The 27486-nt window shown below is 47.4% G+C and overlaps 1 protein-coding gene across 3 annotated transcripts; it reads left to right on the forward strand.

The window, feature by feature from the left end:
• Window positions 1–284: 284 nt before the first annotated feature.
• Window positions 285–26685, forward strand: PNOC (prepronociceptin). Of its 3 annotated transcripts, none has more exons than XM_008956225.3 (4): window positions 285–435; window positions 12486–12634; window positions 22380–22773; window positions 26272–26685. In XM_008956225.3, the coding sequence occupies exons 2-4, from the start codon at window positions 12509–12511 to the stop codon at window positions 26355–26357; spliced, it is 606 nt and encodes a 201-aa protein (XP_008954473.3). In that variant the 5' UTR covers window positions 285–435; window positions 12486–12508; the 3' UTR covers window positions 26358–26685. The 3 variants fall into 3 exon arrangements, with proteins under 3 accessions (XP_008954473.3, XP_008954472.3, XP_063462750.1); XM_008956224.4 differs by lacking the exon at window positions 285–435 and adding an exon at window positions 543–698; XM_063606680.1 differs by lacking the exons at window positions 285–435; window positions 26272–26685 and adding an exon at window positions 543–698 and having other exon boundaries at window positions 22380–22831.
• The last annotated feature ends 801 nt before the right edge of the window (window positions 26686–27486 follow it).

Below are 27486 nucleotides of genomic sequence, written 5' to 3' on the forward strand. Positions count from 1 at the left end.
GAGATGTGCCTTGCTCTGACTGTACAGCCGAATTTCAGACACTTCCATCTGAGCCTCGAGTCTCAGCATTCTCCATTGCACCATGCTGTGGGCACCTGTGGAAATGCCTCCTGACCTGGCCCAGGGCAGGTGCAGCCACCTCTTGAGTGGCCTAGTTAGGGGCAATGACATTAGGTCGGGGCTTGGCTTAGCTCAGCCCTGGGCTCCTCCGAGTCGGTGGGAGCTTGGCATGAGCTCCCCTCCCTTCTGCCTGCCTCCTATTCTTCACTCCTCAGGCAAAAAGGTTGCTCAAGGAGACTCCAGGATTTGGGGTCTGCCTCGTCACTGTCACCAGGAGGCTTTTTTTCTGACTTGCCAGAGCTCCCCGTCAGTCCTCACAGAGCCTCTGGAAGCACAGGGAAGGCAGCTGTGGGATCCTGGCTGAACAGAGTCCAGGTGAAGCAGGCTTGAGAATGGATTGATGGGGAGGTGGGGATGTCACAGGTCTGATGGCAGAGCCGGGGGAAGGGAACAGCCAGGAAGGCTTGCAGGTTCTGCTGTTTGGTTGCTGAAGGGGGTCAGTGTGTGTATGTGTCATGGAGGTGGGCAGGGAAGGGGAGGGCTGTGCGTGGGGGAGAGGATATATATGCTGGTGTGGCTGAGAAAGCGGAACCGAGCCTCGCATCCATCGGAGGGAGCCGGGGACTGACAGCTCTCAGGTAGGCAACTGCACGGGGCCCCCAGCCCGACCGCGACTAACTGGACTAACTGCGTGGAGCTCCGGGAGGGCAGGGCCACCAGGGGCTGGCTCCTCGGCCTCTCTCCTTTGTCCAGTGTGGATGCTGCTGGCCTCTTGCGAGATGGTTTCTTCATTCATCTCCTTTGTAGCGCTTGGATGGTGGGGAACGGGGGAGGGCTGAGTCTCTTTTTTAACCTCAGACAGACGCAGAAGCAGAAAGAGGGGAACTTGGAAATGAGGAAAAGTTTTGCTTCCCCAGCTGTGGCCCCTACGTGGTTGTTGCTCTGTGTCGAGAGGAGGCTGCTGGAGGAGTGAGGCCAGGGGAGGGGCAGGCACTTGGAAGGGGGCTTGCCTTCCACGGGGCGGCCCCCAGGAAGACCCTGGCCCCCTCATGAGGGTTTTCTCTCAGTGGCTTCCTTTCCTCTCAGATGCGGTGTGCAGGCTGCTTCTCCGCCTATCACTGAACTTGATGCCATCCAGATGGGAGTTTTTAATCCGGAGGGAGCCCTTCTCCCTTCTGCCCCCAGCAGAAATTGCTACAAATAATGGGGAAGCGCCAGATCTGGGGAGTGTGCTTCACCTGTATACACACACTGCTGAGCGCCACGGCGTGTGAATTCCAGAGAGCATTTCTACGGGCGTGACCTTGGTCTCCCAGAACCCGATTCATTTAGAGGGCTCTTCTCTCGCTTGGCATCCCTCTCCCCCTGCCCATCTCCCCCACCTAAAGGTCTTTGCCCAGGTCATGCAGAATACTCCGTTCATAGTCACCGCATCCCAACTCTCGAGGCTCTCTCAGCCACCTTCTTTCTTCCTCCTCTCTTTGTGCATCTCTCTCCCTCGAGTCTTGCTTCCCCGGCTTCACTACCCAGCCCCTCCTCCCCGAATCTCGCTCTGAACATGGGCAAGTTCTGGGGGAATTTCAAGTAAGGCAGGATGATTCGGGAAATGGACTATTTAAAGCAAGCTGCTTTGGACTTGAATACCCCCATCCTGCGCTTAAACATCTGTGTTTAGCTTCCTCAAGCAGCCCATAATTGCCCCAATTATAACCAATAACATTGTTCGGCAGACTAACAAAAGATGAGCTTTGCACGGCATTCGCCAGCAAGCCCAAACCAGAGTTTTCAACATAGATGGGAAAAGTAACTGCCTGGCTTCTTATCAAAACCTCCCAAAGCAAATACTGCTCTTTTTCGCTGCTTGTGGGTGGCTACTGCATGCACCCTCTTTTTTTCTCATTTGTAAAGTGTGGCAGGGAAATATTCTACAAGCTTACACTGAGGCTGTGTTACCTTTAACAAAAAGGATTCGTGCTCCTTTGGGCTTGCTGAGTCTTCTGCAGGGGAGGGTCCCCGGAAAACCCATCCCCAACCATCACCACCTCTGTAAAAGCATGTGCCGCCTAGTGCTGCCTGGCGAGGGCGCTGTGGTACAGCCTCGGGTCATTTTGAGGGCGCAGTTTTGTTGCGCACAGGGCAGCAGCCCCTGCTTTATCAGCTGAAGGCTGAGAGTACTTAGGGATTTGTAAAATGCAGGCGAGTTTGCATTGTCAGTGAAGGGAGTGATGGCAGGATTAGGCTCAAACCTGTGCTCCCTGGAGCCTATGACAGGAGCTGTCACTAAGCTATTCTGTATTCAATCAATCAGGTAGTTACCGTCTACACTCCACCAGGCAGGGAGGCTTGCAGGGGCTCTAGTAGATTCAGCAGAGGTGATAATAACAGCACTTTACATTTGTACAACGATTTAGGCGCTTTCACACCTATTATCCCAGCAACAGCCCTGTGAGGTGGTGCCATTATCTCGGTGTTGCAGTTGGAGAAACTGAAGCTGAGAGATTAAATGATTTATTCAGTACATGGCAGGGTCAGGACTGAGCCAAGCCACTGTGGCTCCAGTTCATCTCCCCGTTACGGTCAGGGGTGCTTATGAACTCATAGTGGGGTCGGGGGTAGAGGAGAGACGTAACACAAACATGAGAAACAATTAGAGGACCATGCAAGGCAGGGTGTAATTCAGTCCTAAATCACATAATCCAGAGAGCAAGTGCTAGAAGAATTCGGGAGAAGGAGCACTTCCTCCAGGCATTCCTGGGATTCTACCAAGTGAGAAGGCAGGTGGAATTTGGATGGGTCAAGGGCTTTGAAGAGGGAGGCAGCAGCCAGGTCAAACACATAAAAGGAGGGCAAAGGAATTAACATTTCTTGAAACCCACTCTGTGCCAGGCAGTGAGCTAAGCTTGTCTACGTGCTTATTTCATGCTAATACACACGCGCACATATGCACACTGGTAGGAATGGGAAGTTTCAGGTGAGCGTTCTCTACTTGCACTGACACGGTTCAGTGATCCCTCATTTCTCCATCCAGCTCCACAGCTCCCAAAGCCCACGAAGGAAGCTTTGAAATATCTTGCATTCCGAGTCTGGGTGGAGCTATTCCTCAGATATCTTAGGAAAGGGATGGGCCCTTCTCAGAAAACGGGAGCAGTCCTGACAATGAGTGGCTGGTAGTGGCTTGAATTGCTGGGCAGTCATGAAGCAAACTGGATTTTCTAAACGCCTTATTTAAATCCCACAATCGAACATAAAGCTTTCCATCTAATCACAAACTAGTCGTGAGATTTGGAGCACATCAATTTCAGGGGCAAGCCAGTTTTCTGGGCATCTCCCTGGATAGGCTACAATTAGTTTCAGTCTCAATTTTCCACGATCCTGTGGGGGGTTTTTTTGTTTGTTTCTTTTTTTTTTTTTTTTTTTCAAAATACTGGCAGCTGCTTCAACATTGCAGAAGCACAAAATCATCAGCCCGGGGGCCCAGCCTGGCAGGTGGAGTAGATAGCATGCCTCTCACCGTGCACCCCAGCTCTGCCATCCCACAATGGCTCAGATCCAACCTCCCCTCTTTCCACACTGGCCTGCAATCTTCCCCCACCCTCCTTCCCCATTCATCCTTTCCTTCATTCAGCCAAGGAACGTGTGTGGAGTTCCTGATAGGAGCCACACAGAGCAAGTGCCAGGAGCACAGGGCGGCCAGAGCGCTGGCTTCCTCCAAACTCACAACGGGCTCCAGGAGATTGAGACTTTTGTTTTTATCTTACCTTTCTTAATTTGCATTTTAGTGGATTTTATAATGTATGTAACTTATAAATAAATTAGGAATGTGTACTCAAAATCGACTGCTAGGGGTACAAAGTTAAAGAAGTTTGGCTGGGCGCAGTGGCTCATGCCTGTAATCCCAGCACTTTGGGAGGCCGAGGTGGGCAGATCACAAGGTCAAGAGATCGAGACCGTCCCGGCTAACACGGTGAAACCCCGTCTCTACTAAAAATACAAAAAAATTCGCTGGGCGTGGTGGCAGGCGCCTGTAGTCCCAGCTACTCGGGAGGCTAAGGCAGGAGAATGGCGTGAACTCGGGAGGTAGAGGTTGCAGTGAGCCGAGATCGCACCACTGCACTCCTGCCTGGGTGACAGAGCGAGACTCTGTCTCAAAAAAAAAAAAAAACAGAAGAAGAAGAAGAAGTTTGAAGATTGTTGTCCTAGATTCATTGCTGTTTCTCTGTTTTCCAATATTTTAGAAAAGAACACTGAATGATTTTATTACATAAAAGTAAATAAAAGCTTTTCTTTCTTTCTTTTTGAGTTGGAGGTCTTGCTATATTGCCCAGGCAGGTCTTTTGTTGTTGTTGTTGTTGTTTACAGACAGGGTCTCACTCTGTCACCCACGCTGGAGTGCAGTGGCACAATCATAGCTCACTGCAGACTCAACCTCCTGGGCTCAAGCTATCCTCCTGCCTCAACCTTCTGAATAGCTAAGACTGCAGATGTGCACCACTACACCTAGCTAAATTTTTTTTTTTTTTTTTTTTTTTTTTTTTTTTGTAGAGATAGGTGTCTTACTATGTTCCCCAAGCTGATCTCAAACTCCTGGGCTCAAGCGTCCTAAGTTGCTGGGATTGCAGTTGCATGCCAATACACCCAGCTAAAAGTAAATAAAAGCTTTCCAAAATCTATTTAAATTATGTTGCCAGTATATGTGGGAGTGTGGCCCAGAACCAGGAAGATGGGAGTTGAGGGCTACCTTCCCACCTGCAGTAGCCCTGAACGTGTGTCTTTTGCCCCCTCCACACTCTTTCTATGGTTTTCCTCATGCTGCCTGGAAGCTACTTCCCCATAAAGCCTTCATCTCCTTTTCCTCTTCCCTTCTTCCCTCCATCCTCACTTCCAGGAAAGGACAAATATCTGGCCATTCATAAAATCAGAGAATATCAACCATCTCATCTAACTGCCTCTTCTTATAGAGGGAAAAGCTGAGGCCCAGAGAGAGAAAAGGTCTTGCTTAAAATCCCACAGGTAATGACAGAGCCAGACTAGAAGGCAGGACTCTTGTTTCTGAGCACAGCTCTCACGCGTTCATTTCTCTCCAGCCTGGCGAATGCTTGACCTGTGCCGGGCTGGGCAATTGTTCTTTCCTCCACCTCCTCTATGCCGTCCCCCTCTTTCCAGGTGGAAATTTAGATCAGAGGAGAGACACTTGAAGTGTAATTGTATCAGCCAGAAGAGGAAAAGAAACTAAAGCAGCCTCTCTCCATAATAGCTGGTAAACAAGCACAAGCTCCATTGTAGGAGTCTTATCTGCAATGGGTCTAAGAAATGGGGCATCGGGAAGACCCACCTATCTTCTGATGGACATGCAGCTGGTACATAATGAAGGATCCCTGTGTGGACTGGAGAGAAGCAACCATAAAGAGGTTGTCATCAGCCCCAGCACAGTGGCTCATGCCTGTAATCCCAGCACCTTAGGGAGGCTGAGGCGGGAGGATCATTCAAGGTCAGGAGTTTGAGACCAGACTGACCAACGTGGTGAAACCCCGTCTCTACTAAAAATACAAAAAAAATTAGCCAGGCATGGTGGCGGGCACCTGTAATCCCAGCTACTCAGGAGGCTGAGGCAGGAGAATCATTTGAACCCAGGAGGCAGAGTTTGCAGTAAGCCGAGATAGCGCCACTGAACTCCAGCCTGGGCAACAGAGCGAGACTCCATCTCCAAAAAATAAAAAATAAGAAGTAAATAAAAAAGGTTGTCATCAGACAGGAAGTACAGACTTCAGGACAAGAGGAAGTCCTACATGAAGACAGCTGCTGGGATCACTGACAGGCAGGGTCAGACATAAGTCCCAGCTCTGCCACTTCAAGTTACATCAGCTCCTCAAGCCTCAATCTGCTCAACTATAAAATGGGGATAATAGCACTTACCCCATAGGGTGATGCTTATAAAGCAATTAGCGCAAAGCCTGGCTCACAGTGCTCTAAAGTCATAGCAATATGATTGCTATGAAATGCAAATAGATTCCACCGCAATGAGATGCCATCAGAATCTGGCAATCTTCCAAAAGCAGAAACAGTGTGTAAAGTTGATGGTTTCCCAGAACACATGATTTGAAGTCAACACACCTGAGTTTAAGTCCTGGCTCTGCTACTTATAAACTAGATGATCCTAGTCAACTTGCTTAACCTCTAAGAGTTTATGTTCATTTTAAAAGGTGGGTTGATATTAACCCTAGATTACAGGGTTGTATAATAGATGAATATAAAATTTTTTGGTAACCTGTCAAGAATATTCTCTACATGTGGTTGATGAAAAGGATGGAGGTGTATCTGCCTCTAGCAAGAGCAGTCCCCTCTTCTCTGCTGGCAGCATCAAAATTACAGTACTTCGAATAGGTCATAAGACAAAACTCAATTAGGGTCCAGCTTCGGCTAAAGCTGCATATGTGATTCTCCAAACAGATAAGCAACTAATTATATTGCCCTTGGAAGCAAGATTACATGCAAATCGATTAAGGCCAAGCCATAGTGGTATTTTATCTTTATAAACAGCAAGGCACAATTAAATTTATGAGGTGTCATTACCAAAAGAAAAGGCAATTCAACATTTCTTTATTCAATATGAGACGCCCAGAATATAGTATTGCCACATAGAAGTATTAGCTGAGCTTGGCTCACCAAGTGAAATACAAGCCATGGAAAATTCAGCCTACTCAGGTAACTTTTGATTTACTGATGTTTGCTATGGTTGTATAAAAATAGCAACAACCTGTCACTATTCCCATTTCACAGTTGAGAAGACTGAGGTTCACAGAAGTGAAATAATTTGCACACAGTCCCACCGTTACAAAGTATAAAGTTTCAGCATCAATGTAACAACAAACCTGTTATTATCCCCACTTTGTAGTTGAAAGGACTGACCATCTCAGGACTTGTCCGCAGTCACACAGGTCCACAGTGTAAGGTTTAAACACAAATACAACTCGTGAATTAACTAAGTACTCATCTCCATTTAAATACAGAACATCATCCAGCATGGAGATATAGTCAAGACTTCTTACAAATGAAAAACATCTACTGAGTTTTCAAAGTTCAAAATCTGATTTAACCTAGAACACAGTTGTAGTAGGTGTTGGGAAGTGTATGAGAAAATACAGAATGCTGTCTCTATAACGATATTTACATAATTTTGAGTTTTCACTGACATTAATCTCATTTTAAAGCTTGCAAGCCACCTGTAGGGTGGATGGAACTATGTGGTCATCTCCATTTTGCAGATTCTGTGAATTGCAGGGGGGAATGGATAGCATTGAATATGGATGGCTCCTCAAATAATCAGTGGAGTCAATTGTTAAAAGTGAGGGGAGACAGAGAAGGGTCGGGAGGTTGGAGTCCGAAAGGTAGATGTGCCTCTGACCCACAGGGAGGTCCTGGCTAGAGCCAAGGACACTCAACAAGGTCTCCCCAAGTGCCAAGCTGCAGGGCCTCACATTTCACCTGCAGGAAGACTATCAAATGGAACATGTACTACGTGTCCCAGAAGCTCATCTTCCTTTTATACCTCGCCCCTAAATCCCATTTACCCAGATTTTGGCAAGCATCAGTCAAACCAGCCAACATTTCCTGAACATGCAAGTTGCCCCAGTTAATGAAGTTCACAAAAAACCTCAGCCAGAGAGCATTTTGCTAACATCTGTCACAGTTTGTCAGCTCAGCCTATGCACACATTCTGTATTACAACCTCATATTAGGAAGGAAAGGAAACGGCTCCTTTTCTCCGCCCTTCCTTTTCTTCTGCGACGTATAGCCACTGCCACCATGTGGCTGTAGAGGGCACAGCCACGCTGTTTGGAACAAATTCTACAAAAATGTCTAGAAAGACGGAAACTTAGTAGAATGAGAAATGTAAGGCCAGGCATGGTGGCTCATGTCTGTAATCCCAGCACTTGGGGAGGCCGAAGCAGGTGGATCACCTGAGGTCAGGAGTTCGAGACCAGCTTGGCCAACATGGTGAAACCCATCTCTACTAATAATACAAAAATTAGCTGGGGGTGGTGGTGCACTCCTGGAGTCCCAGCTACTCAGGAGGCTGAGGCAAGAGAATTGCTTGAACCTGGGAGGTGTGGGTTGCAGTGAGCCAAGGTTGTGCCACTGTACTCCAGCCTGGGCAACACAGTGAAACATCGTCTCAAAAAACAAAAAAGAGTGTTAGAGTGAATGCTGCATGCCAGGTTCTTTCCTTCTTTTCCTTTCGTATATATTCTTATTGCCTGTCAGTTCTATTTTAATTGCTTACAAACATTAACCCACTAATCACCTCTGAGCTAGGTACTAATTTCATCCCATTTTTGCAGATGAGGAAATGAGAGGTCAAGTACAGCTAGCAAGCTTCAGAGCTGTTATCGGAAGCAGGCAGTCTGTAGTCATTAGCAGATGAGAAAGCGCACAACACCGCCACTCTGCAGCGTGGGTCTGTTGTGCCTGTGTTGATAGATGGGGCCCCCGAGGCTCGCTGGCCTCCCACTATGATGTGCTCTTCCAGATGCCAGGGCAGCAGAGGAGACTGATCTAACTCAGACCAGGGGGTGGACATGGCTTCCCAGAAGGGATGATGCTAGAGGTGTGTGTGAAGGATGAGTTGGAGAAGGATATTCTGGGCAGAGGGAACAGCAAGTGCCAAGATAAAAAGACATTAAGAAGCCAGGCACGGTGGCTCATGTCTGTAATCCCAGCACTTTGGGAGGCCGAGGCAGGCAGATCACTTGAGGTGAGGAGTTCAAGACGAGCCTGGCCAACATGTGAAGCCCCGTCTCTACTAAAAACACAAAAATTAGCTGGATGTGGTGGTGTGCACCTGTAATCCTGCTACTCAGGAGGCTAAGGCATGGGAATCACTTGAACTTAGGAGGCGGAGGTTGCAGTGAGCCGAGATCGCACCACTGCAATCCAGCCTGGGCAACAGAGTGAGACTCTGTCTCAATAAAAAAAGAAAAAAAAAAAGAAAGACATTAAGAGCCTGATACAGTTGGGAGCTACACATGATCGGCTGAGACTAGAGGCTATGCAAGGTTAGGTGCCAGGAGATGAAGCAGGAGTTGCTCAGTGCTAAGTCCTTGGAGCTCCCCCTGACAGCAACAAGGTTATAAAATTAGTTTAAATATAAGGTGACATCATCAGATTGGAGATGGCTTGGGGGGAAGCCAGATCATTAGGTGGACTAATTAGGAGGCTATTACAATAACCAAGGCAATAAATCTCAACTAAAGCCCTGGTCCTTGGGATAGAGAAGAAAAATTAATCTCAAATGCATTTGCGATACAGTCATTTATGTAGGCACTGTGTTCATTATTTGTTTCAAAACCCGTCTCAAATGTGAGTTCATTGGCCAGGTGCAGTGACTTATGCCTGTAATCCCAACACTTTGGGAGGCTAAGGTGGGAGGAACATTTGAGGCCAGGAGTTCGAGACCAGCCTAGGCAACATGGCGAGACCTCATTTCTGCTAAAAATTTAAAAACTAACCAAGCATCCTGGGCTCAAACAATCCTCCCAGCTACTTGGGAGGCTGAGGTGGGAGGATTGCTTGCGCCCAGGAGTTCAACGCTTCAGTGAGCCGTGATTGCACCACTCCACACCAGCCTGGGCAACAGAGCGAGACCGTCTCAAACAAACAAAAAGTCAATTCATTGATTTAACAAACACTTATTGAGCACCCCAGTAGTCATCATCCTCTGGGTATGAAATGCTTTGATGACGCACAAGAAGAACTGGGGTGGGCTCAGCTGCAGGTCCCTCCTTTGTTCACGTCCTTCTCATACCAGCACTTCCCAAACTTTGGCATGGATACAAGTCACCTGGGAATCTTGCTAAAAATGTGGATCCTTACAAAAAATTAGCGGGACCTGGTAGCATATGCCTGTAATCTCAGCACTTTGGGAGGCCGAGGCGGGCAGATCACAAGGTCAGGAGTTCGAGACCAGCTTGGCCAACATGGTGAAACCCTGTCTCCACTAAAAATACAAAAATTAGCCAGGTATTGTGGCATGTGCCTGCAATCCCAGCCACTCGGGAGGCTGTGGCATGAGAATCTCTTGAACCAGGGAGGTGATGGTTGCAGTGAGCTGAGATTGTGCCACTGAACTGCAGCCTGGTTGACAGAGCAAGACTCTGTCTCAAAACAAAAACAAAAAGACATGCAGCTCCTGATTCAGTGGTTCTGGGGTGAGGCCCTAGAGTCTGCATTTCTAACAAGATTCCAGCTGGTCTGCAGGGTGCATTGGAGTACCAAGACCTTCTACAGTTCCTCAATATCATCTGAAGAAAAAGCAATAAAGGCAGTCATTTTTGGTTTTCTACACTGAACTCTTTATTAAGGGAACTGCATACAGTGAAATGCACAGAATGTAAACGTACAACTCAATGGGTTTTAGCAAATGGATACACCCCTGCGACTTCAGTCAAGAACATTTACATTTCTAGAAAGTTCTTTGTTCCTTTTCCATTTAATCCTCTACCTAAAGATGGTTCTACAGGGACCCAAAATGATACAGTACAGGGAAGCATCTTTCAGATTTAGAAACCTTGATCAAAAGATAAGTTTCAAGGAGAAACAGTGAAAACTGCACACCTTTCAGGCAATCCTACATAAGATTGCAAACCACTGATCTAATCAACCAATCCTTGGAGCTACTATCTTGGAATAGTTTCTTTGTTTGGTTTTAAATAGCAAGTTCCACATGCCAGGGCCTGTGCTTGGCCTGGAATGCCAAGGTGAATAACATGGCCCTTTGCTCTGGAAGCCAACTGTCTTAGTCTGTCCAGGCTACTGTAATAAAAGAGCGTATACTGGGTGGCTTATAAACAACAGAAATTTCTTTTTTTTTTTTTTTTTTTTTTGAGATGGAGTCTTGCTCTGTCACCCAGGCTGGAGTGCAGTGGCGTGATCTTGGACCACTGCAACCTCCGCCTCCTGGGTTCAAGCAATTTCTGGCTAATTTTTGTATTTTTAGTAGAGATGGGGTTTGACCATGTTGGCCAGGCTGGTCTTGAACTCCTGACTTCTAGTGATCCACCTGCCTCGGCCTCCCAAAGTGCTGGGATTACAGGCATGAGCCACTGTGCCCTGCCAACAACAGAAACAACTTTTTCACAGTCCTGGAGGCTGGGAAGTTTGAGATCAAGGTGCCTGCAGATTCAGTGTCTGGTGAAGGTCTATTCCTGGTTCTTAGATGTTGCCTTCTTGCTGTGTCCTCAAGTGGTGGAAGGGACTAGCTAGCTCTCTGGGGCTTCTTTTATAAGGGCACTAATCCCATTCATAAGGGCTCTAGTCTTATGATCTCATCATCTCCCAAAGGTTCCATCTCTCTCTCTCTTTTTTTTTTTTTTTTTTTTTTGAGACAGAGTCTCGCTCTGTCAACCAGGCTGGTGTGCAATGGCACGATCTCGGCTCACTGCAACCTCCACCTCCCAGGATCAAGCAATCCTCTCGCCTCAGCCTCCCAAGTAGCTAGGATTACAAGTGTGTACCACCACACCCGGATATATATATATATTTGTATTTTTAGTAAAGACAGGGTTTTGCCATGATGTTGGCCAGGCTGGTCTTGAACTCCTGACCTCTAGTGATCCACCTGCCCTGGCCTCCCAAAGTGCTGGGATTACAGGCGTGAGCCACTGTGCCTGGCCCAAAGATCCCATCTCTTAATACCATCACCTTGGAGGTTAGGATTTCAACATAGGAATTTTAGGGAGACAGAGATAGACCATAGCACTAGCTCACATCTAACAGGGTAAGAGGCAAGTACCTGGAAGAGAGAATTCGGGGCATAGGGGGGTTGGGGGCATTCCTGGCTGCAGCAGGGAAGGCCAGGAGGATGAAAGGAAGGACTTGAGTCATTAATAAATGTCGTATTTTACTCATCTTACTTTTGCACAGCACTTTGCAAAACTCCCCTTACAGATCTCATTTCATCTTCACAATAGGCCTGTGATAAGGCAGGTGCCACTGTTCCCCTTTTATGGGCCATGAAAACTGAGGCTCAAAGTGGTTGATTTAATGTCACATGCTGGTAAACTGCAAAGCGATGCCTTTAGCTCCCAAGAAAGCTGTCTCTGCCACCACACAGCTGCTCCCAAAAGTGCCTGTGTGGTGTCGAGGCCAGCCAGCTGGCAGGAATCACAGGGGTGTCCTGCCACCCAGGACTAACCCAGGAACCCAGACACTAACAAGCCTGTGTGTGAACACTGAGCCTAGGTGATAGGCTGGGTCGCCTATGGCCTTGACAATTTACACCCCTGCAAAGTGAATCGCAGGCCCCTAGTGCCATCCTGCCAGAGACAGCAGAGAAGTGTCTTTCCTGCATTCTCTGGGTTAGGGTCTCTGGCCCTGAGCAGCCCCCCGAGAATGGCTGTACTCATTGCCATGCTTCCTGTATGTTCCAGCACCTGCTTCCTGCTCCTGCACCATGAAAGTCCTGCTTTGTGACCTGCTGCTGCTCAGTCTCTTCTCCAGTGTGTTCAGCAGTTGTCAGAGGGACTGTCTCACATGCCAGGAGAAGCTCCACCCAGCCCTGGACAGCTTCGACCTGGAGGTAGGTCCCCAAGGCAAGGCAGAGAGGCTGTCCTCCTCCCTGACTATCTCCTCCCTCCCTACTCCAGAGCAGACTCTGAGTGAGAAGCCAAGGCCTCTCCCACAGCTCACAGGACTTGCCCAGCACTACATGGCCCATAGGAAACAGATCAGACAGGAGCTGCTCTTCTGACCCAGAACCTTACGATCTTTCCACCTTACCACCTGCAGGAAGAGCCCTGCCTGTGATGCCAGGTCATTCCCAGGATTAAAATAATGTTACTCATTTCAGAGAGTTTGGCAAATTCAGAAAAGTATAAAACAAGAGAAATTTAAATCCTCCTTAATTACACCAGTCAGAGAAAGAATCCTACTTTTTTTCACTTACTATATTATACCAGGATAAATTTCTCATGTTATTATTTCTTTCCATGAGTATAGTCTACAGTTGGCCCTTGGTATCTACTGGTTTCACATTCAAGGATTCAACTAACCATGGATAGAAAATATTCAGAAAAAAATAAAAAATACTAATACATCAATGAAAAATAATACAAATAAAGCAATACAGCATAACAACTACTTAAATAGCATTTACATTATATTAAGTATTATAAGTAATCCAGAGATGATTTAAAGTGTACAGGAGGATGTGCATAGCCATTTTATTGATCATTTTTATTTTTATTTATTCATTTTTTTTGAGACAGAGTCTCACTCTGTCACTCAGGCTGGAATGCAGTGGTGCGATCTCAGTTCACTGCAACATCCACCCCGCAGGTTCAAGCAATTCTGCCTCAGCCTCCCAAGTAGCTGGGATTACAGACGCCCACCACCACGCCCTGCTATTTTTTATATTTTTAATAGAGACGGGTTTCACCACATTGGCCAGGCTGGTCTTGAACTCCTGACCTCAAGTGATCCACCCACCTCATCCTCCCAAAGTGCTGGGATTACAGGCATGAGCCACCGTGCCAGGCCGCATAGCCATTTTATATAAGGGACTTGAGCATCTGCAGATTTAGTATCCTGAAACCAATCCCCTGTGGATACAGAAGGACCGTGTAATTTGTTTAACCACTGAACAGGTATGTGCCCTTTATTTTATTTTATTTTATTTATTTATTTATTTATTTTTTGAGACGGAGTCTTGCTCTGTCGCCCAGGCTGGAGTGCAGTGGCGCAACCTCGGCTCACCGCAAGCTCTGCCTCCTGGGTTCATGCCATTCTCCTGCCTCAGCCTCCTGAGTAGCTGGGACTAAGGTGCCCACCACCACATCCGGCTACTTTTTTTTTTTTTTTTTTTTGTATTTTTAGTAGAGATGGGGTTTCACCGTGTTAGGATGGTCTCAATCTCATGACCTCGTGATCCACCCGCCTCAGCCTCCCAAAGTGCTGGGATTACAGGCATGAGCCACCACGCCTGGCCTGTGCTCTTTATTTTTGATATTGCAGATAACTCAACAGTGAACCCCTTAGTACCAAAATGCTCTCTTATATTTTAAATTTCCAACTTAAGGTGCAAATCCAGTATTAACTTTTTCTTCATTAAATAAACTGCTTTGTCAACTATCTACATTTCAGTCCAGATAGTTACTCCTCTCCTATTAAATCCAGTATAGCTCAATTGTTTTTTACTTTATAGTCAAATAACTTCCTTCAAAAGATGCCATCTTTTAAACCCCTTAACCTTTCAAAAACACCAGAAGCACCACAGTTCCTTAAGGCAAATGTACAAATGTAGAACCGAGTATTTGCAGGGGGACTAACACACCCTGGTGTCTCCCACCTCCAGATAACAGAGGAGGAGATAAAATCCAGCAGACCCAAAGCACCAAGCTCTTGGGCTCAGTGGTTTTCAAGCCCATTTTCCAACCAGTCATAACTACCCAGGGCATCTCCAGTTAACCAATTCACTTACTATATTATACCAGGATCAATTTCCCATGTTATTAACATTATTACTTTCCATGAATATAGTCTACAGTTGGCCCTCGGTTAAGTGGTTACAGTAAATGTCTCCTCTTACTCATCCACCGTGTTTCTCTCTGAGCTCCTACCTTGCTGATGATTTCCTCCTTCAGGAACGCCAGCCCTCTCTCGGTCCATGTGCCTCATTCTCTTCCTCACTCTGGCTACTGTGTTGGTTCCTTGTCCTCTCCCCACTCCCTACACATAAAGGATCGCCAAGATTCTCTGCTTTTCACCTCCCTCTGAGAACCCACCCATACATCCCAGGCCTTCTGCTCCCCGCAGGCTGCAGAAAACTCCTAGAGGAATCCTCCTGAACTCCTCTCACCTGGGCTCCAGACCCGTGTTCCCAATCACTTTCCATAGTTCCCAGAAATCCTGCCTTCTCTTCCTGCCCTGCCATTGTGCCTGCCACAGCCTCCTCCCCCATCCATAAATCCCAGTCGCACTTCAAATCCCAGATTAAGTGTCCTCTGGTAAGAGAACATTGCACTGATTCTCCACCCACCCCAGTGGAGTGGGCCCTCCTTCCTCATGTTCTGATTGTTAGTTGTATCTGCAGGACTCTCTCTCCCCATATGGAGTGAGCTTTCTTTACTGATGGATCTGGGTATCCCAGCACTCAGCACAGTGTGTGGCACAGAGCATAGCTCAATAAACACATCCCATCCCGTGGAAATTGGAAGATTCTAAGACCATTAGTCTCCTAATAGGCACATCTGCTGCAGTCTCTGTAAAGGTTTTACATTTCCATCTTTCAGAGACTCAAAAATTTGGAGCATGTCTGCATCTCTTCATAGCATCTTAAATATCTTGGGTCTAGACAACATTATCAGCTCTACTTCTTTGAAACAAGTCAGAAAATGGACCTGTAAAAGCCTCACAATGGGGGACTAACACCTTCACAGTGCTCGCTAACCCCCCGGAGGATGTGGCTGCCTGCTTGTTTTTGTTTCTAGTTTGTATTCACTTTTAACCTATGTTTAAGTTTAATGAAATGCCTAGAATGTAGGCACTCAAATCCATTTCCAAATCTGGCAGCCTTTGACTATGTCCATTCTGTAAATGATCAGGGGACTCATATTTCAGCAAGGGTCACTTCCCCAGTCCTTCCACCAAATTACATAATCCTGAGCTATTCCCAGGATCCTCTGGATCCTTGGCTTCATCAAGAAACTTTTTATTTCTGCTCCGAGTAGACTATTTGAGTATGGCTGCTTGTTGTTAGACTATAATTTTTATTGGTAAATGACTCACACCCAAACCCATTGCAACGTCCTGGCCTTTAACCTAATTGTGAATGGTACTTACTTCATCAGCTCAAGGAGAAAAAACTGGATTCACTGAGTTGTTTTAGAGACAAAAATAAGGCAACCAGTCCCCAAGAAAGAGTGTGGGGAAATTTATTTCAAACTCCCTAAAATTTGGCCTGGTGCAATGGCTTACACCTGTAATCCCAGCATTTTGGGAGGCTGAGGCAGGTGGATCACTTGAGGCCAGGAGTTCTAGACCAGCCTGGCCAACAAGGCGAAACTCTGTCTCTACTAAAAATACAAAAATTAGCTGGGCATGTTGATGAATGCCTGTAATCCCAGCTACTCAGGAGGCTGAGGCAGAAGAATCACTTAAACCCCAAAGGCAGAGGTTTCAGTGAGCTGAGATCATGCTACTGCACTCCAGCCTGGGGGACAAAGTAAGACTCTGTCTCAATCAATCAATAAAATTCCCTAAAATTCTACTGCAAAACGAGCTACCTTCTGGTAGTTCTTTCTATCTTCATGAAATGAAAATTCTAATGAGGTGACTTGCAGTAGGAGTTCCTTATATGTTTGTCTTCTATGCTCATCTGCTGTATTTGTCCTCAGATATTCTAGCAGGACCTCACAAAGCAAATAGCTCCCAAATGTCTCTTGGTCAGAAGTGGTGTGATTCTTTAGTGGCAGAAACTTGACCACATTTGTGAGCTGCTCCTTTCATCCCCAATGGGTTCATATGCCTGTTTCCCACTTTGTACCCTAATCTTTGAGCCCAGACACCAAAATGGCCATTTGCTCACTTTCCCCATAAGCCCAGCTTTACAGATGAATTTGGCAGCCATCTGAGACTCCAGATGCCCATACGCATTCTGGCTTAATATAGCAATGCCATCAGCGTGGGCTGCCAAAACGTGTCCAGCTCACTTAATAAGCCATTAACCCATCTCTGGAAAAAGGCTGGTGAGTTCCCCACACCAGAGGGTCAGGCATTAAGCTCCTATGCCCATCTGGTGCTGCAAATGCGTTGTGAATTTAGCTTCCTCCTATTTGCCCAAAACCCTCTCCTAAGTCAAGAGTTGAGATGATTTTGTTAGCATCTAATTTATCTAACAGTGCATCAATTCTGGGTATGGACTGTGGCATCTTGTTTGATCACACAATTTCATTTTCTCTGACTGACACAAAATCTAATTACCATCTGGGCTTGGAAACCCAGGGGCTCACAGAAGATCTAAGCACCTCCAAGTTTAACAACTCTTCCACTTGTTTCCATAAACTGACAGAGCAGAACAATTCAACAAGCAGTTTGGGGCTCCTGTTCTGCAAGGATTGGGCCAAGCATGCTCAAAAGTCAGATCCAGCTCCCCCACTCTACCCTTCTATGACTTTCCCAGTGCTAGCCACACTTCTCTGCATCCCTGTTGACTTTGTAGAGCAGAGTTTCTCAAACTTGCCACTACGGGCACTTTTGACTGGGGAATTATTTGTTGTGGGGGTTGTCCTGGGCACTTTAGGATGTTTACTGGCATCCCTGGCCTCTAGGTGCCAGTAACACACACACACACACACACACACACACACACACCAGTTCTGACAACCAACAATGTCTCCAGAGATTGCCAAATGGCCCCTTAGTGAGCAAAATCACTCCCAGTTGAGATCCACGCCTGTAGAGTACTAACTCAACAGGATTCTGATCTGAAAGAATATACTACACATTCATTCTAGCTGGTTTTCTTCCAAGTATTACAGGAGCAGGCTAAGTACAGACCCAGGTGACTCTTTCTCTGTAGGAGTCTTTAACCACCGTGTTCTGTGATGGCTTCTTCCTCCTCAGAGCAAGTTCCAAAACAGGATTTCTCCAGGTATCATCCAGTCTCAGAATCACCTGAGCTGTTGCTAAAAATACAAATTTCTGGGCCCCACCCTTGACTTAGTGGATCAGAATCTCCAATGCTTTAGGCTAAAAATTTGCATTCTAACAAACTCCAGTAGCATTTTTTTTTTCTTTGAGACAGTCCCGTTCTGTCACCAAGGCTGGAGTGCAGTACAGCAATCTCAGCTCACTGCAGCCTTGACTTCCCAGGCCCAAGCAATCCTCTCACCTCAGCCTCCCAAGTAGCTAGAACTGCAGGCATGCACCACCACACCCCACTAACATTTTTATTTTTGTAGAGCTGAGGTCTCCCTATGTTGCCCAGGCTGCTCTCAAACTCCTGGGCTCAAAGGCGCCTCCCTCCTTGGCCTCCTAAAATACTGGGATTATAGGCAGGAGCCACCATGCCCAGCACAGTAGCAATTTTTATGGAATACTCCAGAAGTTTGCAACTCCATTGTTCTTAAGGCAGCCCTCCCTATCTATGGAAGTTACCTATCATTTTTTATAATCAGTAACATTGCAGGTGTGAAAAAGTAGTTCCCTTCATCTCCCTGCTGAGGTCATTCTGTCAGCAACTAGGTTCCATGTGTTAAGCATCTCTGAGCAAAAGCTAAATGAAAAAGGCATGCTCAGAAAAACCACGGCTTGAGCATCACTAGCGGCCAGTGTTACCTCCTGTGACTAATAGGTGGACTTGGACAGGTTGCTTCTTGGAAACCCTACCAGGGAAGGAAAGGAACATTCCTGTCAGACCCAGTCCCTGCCTGTCCCCTCCAGTCCAGTGGAACATAGGCAATACTCCCATCCAAACCTCAGCTCTTGGTCTCATAGAATCCTTCTTCTTGCATTAATTGCCACCAATTCATATTGCAAGCACACAGAGGTAGCTGAGTAGATGTCTTGGACTGGGCCACAAGGCATCTTTGAGTTCTTGTTCAGGTTATACTGTTATCTAACCGTGTTGTTTTGGACACATTACTCAACCACATCATAAAATGCAAATGTTGAATTATATTCATGATTTGCAAACCCAGGCAAATATCGGAATTACCTGACCTTTGTAAAATTAAGTTTTTAATTCCTTTGTAAAAATAAGTTTTAATCCCTGCTTCTATTCTTCAGAGATTTAGTTGAGTCTTGAAATTCTGTTGTTTTTTTTGAGTCAGAGTTTCACTCTTGTTGCCCAGGCTGGAGTGCAGTGGTGCAGTCTCGGTTCACCACAATCTCCGCCTCCCAGGTTGAAGCGATTCTCCTGCCTCAGCCTCCTGAGTAGCTGGGATTACAGGCATGCACCACCACACCCAGCTTATTTTTTGTATTTTTAGTAGAGACGGGGTTTCTCCATGTTGGTCTGGCTGGTCTCAAACTCCCAACCTCAGATGATCCGCCCGCCTCAGCCTCCCAAAGTGCTGGGATTACAGGCATGAGCCACTGTGCCTAGCCGAAATTCTGTTTTTAAAAGCTCTGCAGGTGATTGGGACTCACATCCAGGTGTGGGACCCTTTAGACCAGGTGTGGGCTCTGTCTCCAAAGAAAAAAAAAAAGAATAAAAGAATCCTGGAATCCTGGACTAATGGGACAGATAAGTAATCAGATAAGCAAAGGGTGGCAGCAGGGTGACAGGAGCTGCTGCAACAGTGCGCATGCTAAGCACTAGGGGCGTCCCAGTCCTGGTTGCAACTAGCTGCGACCCCTGTTCTTCCGGGACTCTTTCTCACCTCTTTTCATTCCCTTCTTTTATACTCTCAGCTAAATATAGAGTGACTTCTTGATTAATTCATCTCAGTTCAACTAACCTCTACTGGAACCCTACTCTTTACTGGAAGGAGAAGGTTCCTGCAAGGGATTCACACATGATAAGATGTGGTTCCTAACCTGTCATATTCTGCCTTAGAAGGTATTGCAATTTAATGACATAAAGCATTAAAATTTCCACAAGAGGAATACAAAGTTCTGTGGGAAGACAGAGGCAGGAGAGAGTGATTCTTGCCAGGGAACTAGAAGCTATCAGAGAGGGGCAGCACTGGAGCTTGTCTGGGTCCCAAAGGATGGATGGAAGGATGCAAGGAGGTCATTGCATCCAAGGGACAGAGAGAAAGGCATGCAGGTGCGAGGAGCTTTGTGGTGTTTAAGGCACTAGGAACAGCCTCATAGGCCTCAAGGGGTGTGTGATGAAGAATCGGAAATAAGACCTAGATGGTGGGCTGGACCTGGTGGTAGAGGGATTTGAATGCTTTGCTCAAGAGTTTGGAGCTGTTTTATGGATATGATAAACAATTAGACAGCTGTGAGCAAGGTAATGACATGATTAGTTACTCTTCAGGAAGGGTATCCTGCCAGGGGTACCACACTGATGACAGTGGCAAAGACCAGAGATGCGGAGATCAGTTAGGGACCCACTTCACCTAAGAGGCACTTAGGCGGTGGTAGAGGGAGTGGGAGGAGGGGCAGAACTGTAGACTGGCAGGATGGGGGCAATGAGAGAGGAGGAAAAGATATGCCCAGGGTTTGAAATCTGAGTCAACTGGGGAGTCAGGTGCCACTCACAGACAGGGACCGAGAGGCCAAGCAGAAGGACAAGTATATCAGATAAGAATGAAATTCACCTGCTAGTAACAAACATCTAAAGTGACAGCGGCTGAAATCAATAGATTCAGTTCCTCACAAGGAGTGAGAAGGGAACAGCCCAGGGCTGCGGTGGCAGCTCCAGTCTCCTCTCTCTTCTCTGCCAGTCGGCAGCTTCTAGCCCATGACTCCCATCCTTTGAGTCGCTGCATGATTTCTAGATGGCAAACACAATGTCAGCCCAAATGTCCACATTCCAAACAGAAAGTTGGAGGAAGAGGAAAACGGAATGTTCTTCCCACTTAAGTCAGTCTCCTACTTTCTTGGAAACCCCACCTGATGCCCGATCACCTTTTTTTTTCTTTTTAGGCAAAGTCTCACTCTGTCACCCAGGCTGGAGTGCAGTGACATGATAGCTTACCGCAACCTCCGCCTCCCAGGTTCAAGCAACTCTTTTGCTTCAGCCTCCCCAGTAGCTGGGATTACAGGCACCCATCACCACACCCGTCTAATTTTTGTATTTTTAGCAGAGATGGGTTTTTGCCATGTTGGCCAGGCTGGTCTCAAACTCCTGGCCTCAAGTGATCCGCCTGCTTTGGCCTCCCAAAGTTCTGGGATTGCGTTTCCTTTTTTTTTTTTTTTTTTTTTTTTTTGAGACGGAGTCTCGTTCTGTCGCCCAGCGTCAAGTGCAGTGGCACGATCTCGGTTCACTGCAAGCTCCGCCTCCCGGGTTCACGCCATTCTCCTGCTTCAGCCTCCTGAGTAGCTGGGACTACAGGCGCCTGCCACCACGCCCAGCTAATTTTTTTTTTTTTTTTTTTGTATTTTTAGTAGAGATGGGGTTTCACCATGTTAGCCAGGATGGTCTCGATCTCCTGACCTCGTGATCCACCCGCCTCGGCCTCCCAAAGTGCTGGGATTACAGGCGTGCACCACCGCGCCCGGCCTACACTTCCATTTTTATGTCGTCAGCTACTTATGGCTCCAAGGAAGCTTGGGAAACATATACGTTGCCTTTAGGAATAAAACAGTGTTCTGTGCATAAGGAGAAGGGGAGATGAATACGGGCCAGTTGCAGCCTCTGCCCCAGAAGGTGACCTGGAAGCCAGGCAGGAGCTCCACGCTATGATGAGGAGCTCTGCCTACTGACTCACAGCAGTAAGGTCAGGTTGAAGTGGGGTTTCCAGACGGCTAAGGCCAGAAACCTGGACTGAAATTAGGGGTGAAGCCAAAACAGCAAATAGGAAGAAAAGCTGGGGGCAGAGGCTTCCAGGAGACCCAATCAGAACCAAGAACGTGGGAGTTGGGGGGCCAAGGTCAGAACCAGCCAAGAGGGGGTGGAGAAACATCGTGGTCCAGCTGGTGGCCAGAAGTCAGGGTTGGCAGGAGAGGCAGAGCAGAGTGTTCCTAGGAGCCGAGCAGGTCTGCTGGGCTCTGGTCTGATGATGGCATCTCTCCCCACACCTGGAACTGGATCACAGGTTCAGCCCCGCACGTCCAGCCTGCCTACCACCCCACAGGGTCTTGACCCCATTTGCTATAAATGATACACAGATAGTGACGGCTGCTGTACGCGGGATGAAAAATTAACAACACCTAGGGAGATCTTTACATGGTGACCTTAAAATAAACCTGCAGATTTGACTACATACTTTCACATCCCCAATTTCTTTAACCCATGTGACCTCCCACAAGCCTGAAGAGAGAACAAAATAAAATTCTTTATGGGTGACAGTCATGAGCTGTGCTTGGCTCCAAAAACCCGACTAAAGATGTAACAAGGTGTGGTGTTGGGCGCATTTATCCTGTGTTAACTTCCTATGTTAACGTGCTGTGACACCAGAGGTAAGTTACGCTCACCTCTCTGAGCCCTGGTTTCTTTGTAAAATGATGGAGCTGGGTCAGATGATTCTCTGTTTGTTTCCAATTCTGAAATTCTACGAACCTAAAACCTGTGTAAAACTGCTCCACGTTACTTGATAACTTAGATGCTTCAGGAGCACTTGCACTGGTGCAGTGGGCCAGATCTCCTCCCTCGCCCTGGATTAACAGAGGTCCTTGTTCCTTCTCCCCTCCTCTCACCCGTATCTTTGCAGGTGTGCATCCTCGAGTGTGAAGAGAAGGTCTTCCCCAGCCCCCTCTGGACTCCATGCACCAAGGTCATGGCCAGGAGCTCTTGGCAGCTCAGCCCTGCCGCCCCAGAACATGTGGCGGCTGCTCTCTACCAGCCGAGAGCTTCGGAGATGCAGCATCTGCGGCGAATGCCCCGAGTCCGGAGCTTTTTCCAGGAGCAGGAAGAGCCCGAGCCTGGCATGGAGGAGGCTGGTGAGATGGAGCAGAAGCAGCTGCAGAAGAGATTTGGGGGCTTCACCGGGGCCCGGAAGTCGGCCAGGAAGTTGGCCAATCAGAAGCGGTTCAGTGAGTTTATGAGGCAATACTTGGTCCTGAGCATGCAGTCCAGCCAGCGCCGGCGCACCCTGCACCAGAATGGTAATGTGTAGCCGGAAGGGGCGCTCCTCCCAGCTGTACCGGCCACTGCAACCCATGAGTGAGTTGGGCACCAATAAGCTGGGGGCAAGGAGAGACCTCACACACCAACTGTCTTAGCCTTGCTCCCAGGCCTAGAAGCACATTCATCTCCCCGCCCCCTCCCCACTCCACACACACACACCCCGCAAGGAGTCCAGCCCACCCTTTCTCTAGGCAGCAAAGATTTTCCTATGATTGCACCTTGAAGCTGACCACTTCGGGCTAGAGACTGGTTACCATGGGGATAATAGTAGTATGTTAAGATAACTAATTCCTCTATCACTCCCCAGGAGCTTAGTTACTATGGGGACAGTTAAGTGGACCAATACGCCCATCCAGTTGCCACAGCAACCAGTCAGCTCACCTTTCCTCGAGATTGTCTCTCTAAACACCAAGAGTGGGGCCTACTCTTAGCCATTAGCAGAGTCCGATTACCACAGCTATGATGGTGCTATTTCATCTTCAAAGACGGCTTACCTATCCCCTCTCCTTTCCCCAGCTCTCAGGGTGCCTGGCTCCATGGAAACATTAAAGTTTCCCATTTTACCTGGCCAAAGAGTTCCTGTTAAGATCAGGAGTTGTGGTTTCTGCTCTTCCTCCTTCCACAAGCCATTTGTCCATCCTGCCACCTTGCCAGAGAGGGACTGATTCCTTGTGGTCAACGGTATCATTACTGAGCAAGACGTGGAGAATTTGGTCCAATGGACCTAGTAGCTACTAGAATATGGACTAAAGGGGTTCATCTTCTTTCCTCCATTTCGCTTCTTTCCAGTGTGCCATTTTTGTTTTGGTTTTGTTTGCTTGCTTTTATTCCTCTCTTCCTTCCTTGTTCTCTCTTTCTTCTGCTCTGTTCCTATACCCACAGGCACCTTATACAAGTCCACATGTCTAATAATATACATCAAATACCCTGATTGCCTGTTCATTCAAAACCCAACTTTCCTTAGGATATCAACCAATACATCACTTTGAGTGGCATTGGCAACCTAGCACAGTAGAATTTTCTGAAAATTTAGGAAACTCCCAACCATCAAGGCTATGTGCCTTAATTTGTATATGGGAATATGATCATCTGCAGAGTCCCATACGTCTCCTTAAATAGCTAAGAAACTTGCCGTATTCATCCATTTTGCATTGCTAGAAGGAATACCTGAGGCTGGGTACTTTATAAACAAAGTTTATTTGGCTCACGTTCTGCAGTCTATACAAGAAGCATGGCACCCGCATCTGCTTCTGGTGAGGCCCTCGGGGAGCTTTTACTCATGGCAGAAGGCAAGGGGAGCTGGCGTGCCACATGGCAAGAGGGGGCAAGAGAGGGAAAAGGGGAGGTCCCAGCCTCTTTAACAACCAGATCTCCCATGAACTCATTACCATAGGGTGGGCACCAAGGCATTCCTGAAGGATCCACCCCCATGACCCAAACACCACCCACTAGGCCCACCTCCAACATTAGGGATCACATCTCAACATGAAATTGGAAGAGGACAAACTTCTAAACTGTATCATTGTCCTAACACAAAGAACCAGTCAGATCATCAAAATCACCCCAAAACATTACCCAAGTGGGGCTTTTCCCTGAGTCCGAGCATAAGAGAAAAATGTCTGCATGTGCTATTTTAAGTTGCATCCCATGTGTCAGAGGTAGCCGTGTCACTAATAACCTTCCTTGATGATATATTAGTACATATGCTAATGTTTGGTGCCCACACTTTAGCATGGAGACGGCCCCTTTGCAGGTAGGCCAACATGTTCACCACGGGCCTGTTACCAAATATGGACACGTGTATTAAGTTGTGAAGAGAAAGCTGATGTGTTTATTTTAGCAGGATGACTCATCTCCAAAGGCCCCAAATTAACCTGCACTGCTTTTGAAGTCATACTCACTCTTGGATCCTTCACAAGCCTCCTATTTCTTTCTAACACATATCTGCACAGCACCTAACAGTAAATCGTTCAGAAGTAGCATGGGTTGAATTCTTTCAAATCTTAAAGACATTCTTCTTTAAAGTGGCTCTTCAGGGACACTGAAGCTCATGTCTAATTCTGAACGATGGCAATGTTCTTTACATAAATACAGTTGAAAATCAGGCCCATTAACAGGAATCCATTTATTTTTTTAAAAATGATTTGAGCCTGTATCCAGGCAATTGGTTTTTCTAATCTTCTATTATGCTTCCAACTGAGAGGCACTGAAACAAAACCAGTAAGGAGCTTCTGTCTGTGGCTCTGCTCAAATGTCAAGTTCTGGATGGAAACTGGAAACATTAACCAGCTCATCTGGGTATTATTGATGACTCTCCTTTCTCCTTCTGCAACCATCTCTCTGTTTCTTTTCCCCCAACATGCACAGTTGGTGAGTTCCAATATGGATATTTATGAGTCTATAACAGCCAGCCTCAACCTTGTTTTCATCCACATACACACACCCCAACCTGCCCTACATATGATGGAGATGTCTCCATCTTGGGGGACTCTTGTTACCAATGCTGTCCTTGACTTCTAAGATACCTAATACTAATAGACATGGAGAAGGCTGGGAAGAAGTGGGGCCACCTTACACTGGAATGGGATAAAGAACCCTATTCAGGGCCGGGCGCAGTAGCTCATGCCTATAATCCCAATGCTTTGGGATGCCGAGGCTGGTGGATCACCTGAGGTCAGAAGTTTGAGACCAGCCTGGCCAACATGGTGAAACCCCATCTCTACTAAAAGTACAAAAATTAGCCACTTAGCCGGGCATTGTGGTGGGTGCCTGTAGTCCCAGCTACTTGGGAGGCTGAGGCAGGAGAATCGCTTGAACCCAGGAGGCGGAGGTTGCAGTGAGCCGAGATTGTGCACATTGCACTCCAGCCTGGGCAACAAGAGCGAAACTCCATCTCAAAAAAGAAAAAAAAGAACACTATTCAGAAAGTGTAATGATGTCCTAGGAAGGAAAGGTGTTGGGGTGCAGGCCCACCTCTAGACAAAACTTGTCACAGCTGGTCTTAGGGTTCTGCCTTCCTTTCCCCTGACGCTATACTGCCTTCCTCTTTTCTGCTACCCTTAGACTTTGACCCTTCTAGGCAATGGAAACTGAGCACATTCATTCGTGGTCAGGTTATCAGTGCCATCAGGCTCAAAGAGCACTTGCAAAGAAAAGAACTGTAAAACAAGGGCACTATTTCGCATGGGCTCTGAATACCAGCCAGAACTGTTCCCCGGGAAGGGGCTTGCCACTGTGCCTATCGAGTCACAGCCTACAGACCTCCCGTTTAGTCTATTAGTCCGGCCACTAGACCCGGGGCTGGGGGAGCAGATGTGCGGAGATGCTGAGGACCCCTCTGGCTACGTTAGGAATGATTTACTTGGGTTGATAGCTTTCCTTTGCCTCCCTTTCACTGCTTCCGTCTCTAGGGGGAATAGAAAAGGGTCAGAAAAACCATCAGGTTTGCCATTTTTTAATCATTTCTGTCTCCCCAGGCATCCAGGTGATCCCCCAAACAGCATGTGCCCAGCCCCAGACCTGCCGCCTGGGAATCAGGATTCCTTCTTCCCCGAGGCACTGAGCGCCTGCAGATCCGGCAGGCTTCGTTTGCCTCCAGAACCTTCCCGTCTGATTGTTCCTCCCCAGCCCCCTGGCATGTTTCACCACAACCCTGTTGCTACATCAGAGTGTATTTTTGTAATTCCTCTAGCTACCATTTCAATAGCCCCATCTCTCCTGCTCACCCGCCTCTTGCCCCTTCTAGGGGCAGGTGAAAGGAATAGGAAATTGAACCTGGGGTTTTGACTTGCCACTGCCATAACTTGTTTGTAAAAGAGCTGTTCTTTTTGACTGATTGTTTTAAACAACGATTTCTCCATTAAACTTCTACTGAGCAAATGGTTAATAAATTGGCTTGCTGTTTTTAAGTGAAGTGACAGAAGCAGACTCTGCACACACACAACCAGCGCTGCGGCTCCCGGGAGGCAGAGGTAAAAAGCGCATGGCACTGCTGTGTAGAAAGGAGGATGGGCAGGCTGGGCTCAGTGGCTCACGCCTATAATCCCAGCACTTTGGGAGGCTGAGGAGGGTGGATCATGAGGTCAGGGGTTCAAGACCAGCCTGGCCAACATGGTGAAACCCTGTCTCTACTAAAGATATAAAAAATTAGCCAGGCGTGGTGGCACGTGCCTGTAATCCCAGCTACACAGGAGGCTGAGACAGGAGAATCACTTGAACTCAGGAGGCAGAGGTTGCAGTGAGCCAAGATTGTGCCATTGCACTCCAGCCTGGGAGACAGAGCAAGACTCAGTCTCAAAAAAAAAAAAAAAAAAGAGAGAATGGGCAAGGTGCACCCCGACGGCACAGTGCCCAGATCCGAGTGCAGCAGGTGGGGGAATGAATGCACACGGCTGTGTGAACGGACAGGGTGGAGAGAGGGCAGGGGCTCTCCAAACCCCTGCGTGCATCAGCACCGCAGAGAGGCAGGCTGCTGGCCCCACCCCCAGTTTCAGACGGTAGAAATCTGCCTTTTTACCAAGCTCCAGTTGGTGCAGATCCTGCTGGTTTGGGTCCAATGGACTGGGACACACAGCAAGGAGCAGGGCAGAGAGAAACCTGCTGATGCCACTTTTATCTCCAGCTTCACACGTTAGGGTGTGTCACTGCCAGAGTCCAGCTGAGAAACACAAGGCAAACCAAACCGAGTCTGT

This window comes from Pan paniscus, chromosome 7 (assembly GCF_029289425.2).
Source record: "Pan paniscus chromosome 7, NHGRI_mPanPan1-v2.0_pri, whole genome shotgun sequence".
NCBI lineage: Eukaryota > Metazoa > Chordata > Mammalia > Primates > Hominidae > Pan > Pan paniscus.

Coding starts and splice junctions, on each gene's coding strand:
- PNOC (XM_008956225.3), top strand. CDS start 12,509: ATGAAAGTCCTGCTTTGTGACCTGCTGCTGCTCAGTCTCTTCTCCAGT. Junction 12,635..22,379: donor TGGACAGCTTCGACCTGGAG/GTAGGTCCCCAA, acceptor GTATCTTTGCAG/GTGTGCATCCTCGAGTGTGA. Junction 22,774..26,271: donor GCGCACCCTGCACCAGAATG/GTAATGTGTAGC, acceptor CTGTCTCCCCAG/GCATCCAGGTGATCCCCCAA.